Source organism: Acartia tonsa, chromosome 5 (genome assembly GCF_053477335.1).
Source record: "Acartia tonsa isolate MP-2025a chromosome 5, ASM5347733v1, whole genome shotgun sequence".
In the NCBI taxonomy this organism is placed as follows: Eukaryota; Metazoa; Arthropoda; class Copepoda; order Calanoida; family Acartiidae; genus Acartia; species Acartia tonsa.
Window position 1 is genome coordinate 123587 of NC_137264.1, and position 7423 is coordinate 131009.

General features: G+C 34.2%; 1 protein-coding gene across 1 annotated transcript; it reads left to right on the top strand.

The window, feature by feature from the left end:
- The first annotated feature begins 225 nt into the window (after window positions 1–225).
- On the top strand, window positions 226–6253 carry LOC145320026 (uncharacterized). Its single transcript, XM_080162469.1, has 6 exons — window positions 226–736; window positions 1305–1361; window positions 2121–2373; window positions 3030–3157; window positions 4955–5020; window positions 5796–6253. Exons 1-6 carry the CDS (start codon window positions 638–640, stop codon window positions 5937–5939), a joined length of 747 nt encoding a protein of 248 aa, XP_080018595.1. The 5' UTR covers window positions 226–637; the 3' UTR covers window positions 5940–6253.
- Window positions 6254–7423: the final 1170 nt, after the last annotated feature.

Genomic DNA, 7423 nt, shown 5'->3' on the forward strand with positions numbered 1-7423 from the left:
TTTCTGGAACCGGGTGATAAAAACCGGTTCGTCACTAATGGGTTAAATACTTGTTAGCCATAATAATTAGCCCAAAAAACAAAACAAAAAGTTAATAAGGTATAAAAATGATAATCTAAATCTTAATTTTGAGGATTATGATCTTAAAGATGCTCTTGTTGTTGGTGATGATGACCCAGATGGTATCCAAATACATGAGCATTATGACAACTTATCTATTAAATTATGGTCCCCCCCCTTATGATAAACAAAATTACATTTACTTTAGAAAATTTAGGACACTGTTAATTGTATAACCCAATCAAGGTTTAACTTTTTAAGATTTTAAGCAAACAAAAAATAACTAGTGTAATTTACAGTCTGACGGTCATATTATTTTTAAATAATCGAAAAAGATAAAAATATATATTAAGTATAGGTGTATAATCCAGACAACTACCTGGATCCAGTGTTTGGGACCTTTTCCGTATGCTGGCAAATTTCTTTTTGCTCTTTTGTAACGACTTGGCTTTGTTAATGTTTACGACGGCATTGGCTAATATTCACGGCCCAATTAAAATTAGGCTCAAGGTCCATGGGGTTGGGATTTACAGTTATCTAACTCCTTCCCCCTCTATTGTTTTACTTGATTATAGGAATGGGACTTATATCTGTAATTCTGATATCTGACGAGGACCAGAGAGAGGACAAACTTGTGTCAGATTCTGCTGCAATTCTGCCCAATTCTGAAAAACAGGTATGGCCCCAGGGATCTAAAGGGATAAGACAATGGCCGATAAATTGATGTGTAACCTATTATAATTCTAGAAAAGTTCCCAAAGTTGTTAAGCTAACAAATATGATACCGTTAATATAAAAATGTGGGTACTAGTATAATAAACAGCCCACCTATATGCATGGCCTGGTACGTGGCTGAGATATTGGGATGGAGAATTTACATGGATATTATGTCAGGGGAAAAATTGTCGTCAATTCAGGTTGTTATTTCCCTCGTCGTTTTTTGATCAATTCTTCATTCAATTGGAGGGGTAAAAGGAGGTACGTTATATTAGCCAGCTACAAGTTTCACTTTATTAGAGTACAAGATAATCTGTTGTAATATCCAAGTAATAATAAATCCTTGATATAGAATCAGAAGAAAGATTTTTTATTTATTTTTATTCTATACAAACAGGATGATTCAATATAATGGGTTAAAAATTTATTCTCTCAATTGCAAAATACATTTGAATAAAAGAATTTAAGTATTTGATTTTTTAAACAATTTGATTACGAACTATCAATAATATTATTTTTAAATTTAGGAAGATCCTGTATATTTGAAGCCATCAGAAGTACTAAGGACTCTCACCTTCTATCAGGTATTTTTTAACAGGGCTTTGCAGCCGCGCGTCAGGCTTTTTTAGACTATGGGAAATAAACCTTTTACAATTTTAAATATCAGCAGCAAGTCGAAAAATGACCTGAATATAGCAATATTACTTTTTTTTAAATCAAAGCTTCAAAACGGGTTCAAATTTGAAGCTTATTGGCGGCTAACACGCAGCTGCTGAGCCCTGATTTTTAAAACAAACAATTATTTTTAAGCAATTCTCTTTATCTGTCATTATCTATGTATATTATTAAATGTATAAAATTTTAGAGTCTCTATACAATAAAGAAATAAGGTTTTTTTGTGTAAAGCTAAAAACCTACGAAATTGCTATAACAATATCTTTAGGTAGGTTTTAGGCTGTTTTCCTGATTCCCTCCCACCTTTTCTTGAGGTTTAGAGTAAAGCAATTAGAATGAAATAAAAGTAAAAAAACAGAGAGGGCACAAGCTATATGTAATTCTACCTATGGGATGGGGACCCTGTGCCGACTTTCAATTGGGTCTTTGAATATCAACCAATATCTCCACAAGGGCCAGGTAGTTATCTGGATTATACATCTATACTTAATACTTAATACAGTTATTGGAATGGCTATAAGCCATCTGAACCCTGCGGGCCAAATTTCCTAACCTTTCGGGGCAATCATTAACATTTACCTAAACTAAAATAACATATCAAAGCTACTGTGAAAATAAGACAAAACCAGCAACTTCGTTTTCTTTCAATGATCCAAGTTTTCTTTTAGATATGGATTGCCTTTTTCTCATTGTGCCTGACCAACAGCCTGTTTGACAACTTCTCCAAGACCTACAGGCTGACATTTATCAATGATGACCACTTCTTTGCCTGGGTCGGCATCCTAGCAAATATATTCAACGGGGCTGGACGCATCGTGTGGGGAATAGTGTATGACAAGCTGAACTTCAAGAGGACATACTTGATCATGGTGGTCATAATTGGATCTGTCACCGCCTGTCTGCCTGTTCTACCGTACCTTGGTAAGATTTTGAATTAGTTATGATATGAAAGCTTGATTTTCAACAATAATTTACGATCTTCATTACAAGATTGTAGCTTAAAAGATTCATGGATCCTAACCTGATCAAAAGAATTTAAAAATACAAGTGGAGTAACTATAGCTTATGAAGGGAACGGGTATGATAATTTAGCGTCTGATTTTGTACAGTAGACATTTCTTTTAGATAGGTTTTTTTCTCGAGTCTTACTAATATCCAAGAAGGATATTTTTACAAAATACCCAGGGGTAGCTATTCTAACAATCAATTCTACAAAAAATCACGAAACCTTAAAAAGTATTGTGTAAGTATATTTTTTATGGAACTGAAGAGGGTTGGGTAAACAGGGAAGGAAAAGGGGAAGGAGGTTATGGGGAAATTTTCCTTTAAAATTGTTTGTTATAATATCATTCCCTTTTCCCTGCAAAATACCTAGTAAAAATGGTGGGATTCTTAAATGCAAATATTATTAAAACTTTTTTAGAAGCAGTATTCTAATGGTTATTTGCTCTCTAACTTAAAACTTGCGTACAATCTAGGTCTACATGGCCTCTGTCAAGGTTTTTGAACATTTATTAAGTGTGTACTTAAAGAAGTACTGTAAAGAAGTTGTACTACTTACTAAAACAATTATTTAGATGCACCAATGATTGTACTGAAAGTATTGTACGGTATCCTGATGGTCAGCCTGTATGGCAGCTTTCCTGGAATCTATGCCATTGTAGCAGCGGCAGTTTCCAATGCTTTCGGCCACAAATATTATCAGGTAAAAGTATGTACAGGGTGCGGCACATAAATCCGGACTTTTTCTAATTTGTAAACAAATGAACATAAAATCGTCAATTTTAAAGATTTTATCGAATTTTAAAAACTGAGAGGCAAAATAGGTATATGACTATTAGATTATTCAATAAAACCGCCGCTAGCCTCAATTACCGCCCCTACCCGCCCCCTGAACCGCCCGCAGGCCCTGGTCACCATGTCCCTGTACAAGCTGGCGAAGTTCTCCTTGATAGTGGCAATGGGGAAGATCTTTGTGGTATAGGCACGTCTATTGGTGTATGCTTCAAAGTAGCTGTGGGTCAAATAGTCTAATGGATTAAGATCTGGGCTGCTAGGAGGCAACATTTCCTTAGGGACGTGAGTAACCGCAGGATCTAAATTCCCATCTTTCAAGCTACCCTTCGACACGGCGGCTCTTATCTGGGCCACAGTTGAGCTAGAACAACGTTGTATACCTTTTTGGAAATGGCATGAAGATTTAGCTAGGGTTGTCAGCGCAACCCATAGTCTAAAATGAGATTCAAGGTTTCATATGGGCCCCTGTAGACGTGAATCTTGAAATTTTTAAGATTTTTGGCGTTTTTAACAACTTACAATCTGCCACGTGTCAATTTGCTGGAGTACTACGGCCAAATCAACTTGAAAAAAGAACTCTAGTAATTTCTAGTACCTAACTTATGTATCTAACAGTGCCTTCAGCAAGTTTCATGAGCAACCTGCGCACTTCGAATTTGCCTAGTTGAACATATGCGCTGCCAGCTCGTAGTACACGTCTTACATCGTCCAAAGATTTTTATGGGCAAAAAGGTCATTACCTAAGCTTTTCATAGTGGGGTCAAACGTCCTAATCGGTCAAGTAGTCTTGGCGCTATGGCCGTTTAAAAAAAGTCCGGATTTATGTGCCGCACCCTGTATGTATATGGACCACGCTGCGTCATTCTAGAGATGACAATAGCATTACTAACTGAGGTATGGGCGGACAGACAAAGGTAGTTACAGAGTGGCTTTGCTATTTTATCAAATATCATTTACATAACAATTAAATTGCCGATTGCGTACGCATCAAATTAAAAATTCAAATGTTAATTAAGCTAAAAGTTGCATATGTATAAAGAATAAAAAATGACAATTGCATCATTTTCCATTAAGAGAAAAATCTAACACATTTATCTGCTAATTGTTGCAAAAATCAGGATATGCGTTTTCCAGTATGGGTTAGAAACTGATTAATATCCGCAGGATAAGAACCAGTTCTAGGCCATACTGAAAAATCATGTATAGCATCGTATTACAGACAATTTTCTACGAATATTAAATTAAAAATCATAATATTCATACCATTTTTGTCACTAAACGGGTTTTAATCTTATAATATTCTATTTTAATTTCCGCGGAAAGGTGTTTATAATACGATGCAATAAATAACTATTGATTGTACTTTGGCGCACTTTTGCGTTAACCAGCGGCTGTTACTCAAACATCTAGGGGCTCTATATTAGAAGCAGAACTACTATTCAATATCATGTCAAGTAGAAAACTCAGTAGCCAAAATGAGACAAACAGTTGCGTGCACAGGGTTTAACTAGAGGGTAAACCTTAAGGGGGTAAATAAAAGAGTAAGAAATGCCTTCCAAATTTTAATTTTAGGGGGGTGTTGAGTATTGAAAACCTCCTTTAGCTTACAAATACTCCAAACTCTTACGTTAACCTTTATATTTATGTAAGGCTTAATGAAACTTTTAGGATAATTTCATAGACTTGGGGCCAATATTTTTTTTAGGCTAACTTTGGATTGCTGTTCTCGAATGCTGTTTGCTACTGTATTCTTATTATTGTATTTACAAAGGTAAATTTTATTCAAAATGGATAGAAACATCCTAGGAAAATAAAGGGATAAGACAATGGCCGATAAATTGATATACAGCCCAATGGTGATACACAAAATTAATACTTCTGTTGATTACAAACAAATAGTGGTTGAAACATATGGACATTTAATTTAACAACCAATCAAAATTCATTAAAGTCCCCTTAGCTGTTAAGCCGTTGTTGTTATTAAACATTGGGGACTAGTGTATTTAACCACTCAATGTCCCCTCCCTCCCTGACATCATCCAACTAAGGAAAGCTCTAAAAATCAATATACTTGAAACACTATAGAAGTTACAGCCCTTCAATTTATGATGCACAGAAAATGTTTATCTTTTGTAAGATTTAAAAAAAATACTTGATCATAGGGACGTTTGTAGAGAAGCTAGGCTTATAAATCACTTAGGGAGGGAGAGAACATTCGTTAATTTCAACTTTAGGCACTAGCTTTGTCCAAAATCTTCTCCAAAATATTTGTATCTACAGAAGGGGTAAAGTTGTGTATCAACATTTGTAATGTAAATCAATTTATCGGCAATTGTCTTATCCCCCAAGATATTATAACGTTTTCTTATGTGTTATTTTAACTACTTTGGGGACTTCTTGAATTTTGATTGGTTAGTTTATTAAGCTGAGTATCCAAAAGTTTCAACCATAAATACAAAAGGGGTATTTTTTGTGTGTCATCATTGGGGATCAATCTATCGGCCATTGTCTTATCCCTTTATATTCATGATTTATATCCCTTCCAGGTTCCTGCCATATATGCCTTCCTTGGTTACACAGGTATGTTCCTGGTGGCCGCTGGAATAGCCGCACTTGGAATCATCATATCACTTCTGCTACCCAAAAGACTGACTTGTCAAGAATCATTAAACAAAGTTATGTTTTCCTAAATATGTATAGTTATAAAAGGAATGAAGAATATATTTTTTCAAATATAAAACTAATAGGCTCTTATTTATATTTTTAAGATGCTCATAATTTCATATTACAAAATACAACCATAACATGTGTATCACTGGGTGAAATCGATGTGCCTAATGAAAAAAACGACATACAAATCAAATGACCACTGATAGGCCAGTAAACTTTCAATTGACCAATGGTAAAATTTATCCTGGCCTATCATTTGTAATTTGTATTGTATAGCGTAATTTTTTATTAGGCACTATGAGCTGTTTCGGTGAAAGCCCTTGTTAGTGGAATTTAATAAAAATCATAATCATAAAAGTTTCATTATAACAAAAAAATAAACTTTTTATTTAGTTCTACATTAAATTACAAAAAAAATATTTTTAACTGTAGGAACTTGACCCCCTATTTCCTTTTCTTATGTGAGTGCTGTTACTCACCTTTATTCCACTCATATCTGCTTATAATTAAACAGTATAAGTAATTTGCATTTTATAAATCCATTATTATAATGATGAAAAATGTACCAAAAATGTAATCAGTACAAAGTTATTTTTTATGTTATTCTATAATACAAAGTAGAACGATGTTTGTCTGTCCGTCTGAAGCTTAAGAACTCGGTAACCACTGAACCGTTTGGATTCTACTCTTTAGGGTATATACATATTGGTCCTGTGGTGGTTTTAAGCTATTTTCTTGTGGGGTTGGGACACCCCTAACCCTACGAAAAATGAACCCCCCCCCCAAAAAAAAAAAATTGTTTTTTAGGCAGTTACTTCAAACAATTTGGAAGCACCAGAATTTTTTTTTTAATTTAAAATTTATCAAAAAAACAAGTACAAATAAGTGCAAAAAAGAAAGCTAGATTTTTTATACAGATTAATCAGTTATAGAACTAGTAAGAATAACGTCTCCAATCTAGAATTGATACCATAATTTACTCAAGTTAAGAATATTCTATTAATGAAAAAAAATTGATATTAGGCTAGGGTTTTTCCACAATCGACCTCCAGGTAAAAATTACTTGTGAAGAGCTGTGCTCCTACACATTAATAATTGTGTTGATTTTAAGGTTTTCGATAGTCAAGCATGTTTAAAGGAAGAGTTTAAGGTATTAATCAGGTTTTAACACTGAGAATTGTGCGTTTTATAGTGTAGATGTATATACAGACAACTACCTTCCTTCCTTTTTCAAAGACCTCTTTCGTATGCTTCTAAATTATTTCCTTCTACTTGGCTGTGTTAATATAAGTGAAACCATTGGTTGATTTTCAATACCCAATAGAAAGGTTGCACAAGGTGGTTGCAATGGGGAGATACAGAATAGATATATTTAACCCTTTCTCCCTCTAGTGTTTTACTCTAATGGGGTTTTGATGATTTAACTCTGACTTGAAAACTCAACGCAAAAAACAAAAGATAAAATTGGGGAAATTGGCTATTTTTTCCCCCTCATTTTTCAACC

Bases quoted from the DNA above. Each gene is read 5' to 3' on its own strand.
- LOC145320026 (XM_080162469.1), top strand. From the start codon at position 638: ATGGGACTTATATCTGTAATTCTGATATCTGACGAGGACCAGAGAGAG. The intron at 2,374-3,029 runs GTAAGATTTTGA...ACAATTATTTAG, and splicing joins GCCTGTTCTACCGTACCTTG to ATGCACCAATGATTGTACTG. The intron at 5,021-5,795 runs GTAAATTTTATT...TATCCCTTCCAG, and splicing joins TTATTATTGTATTTACAAAG to GTTCCTGCCATATATGCCTT.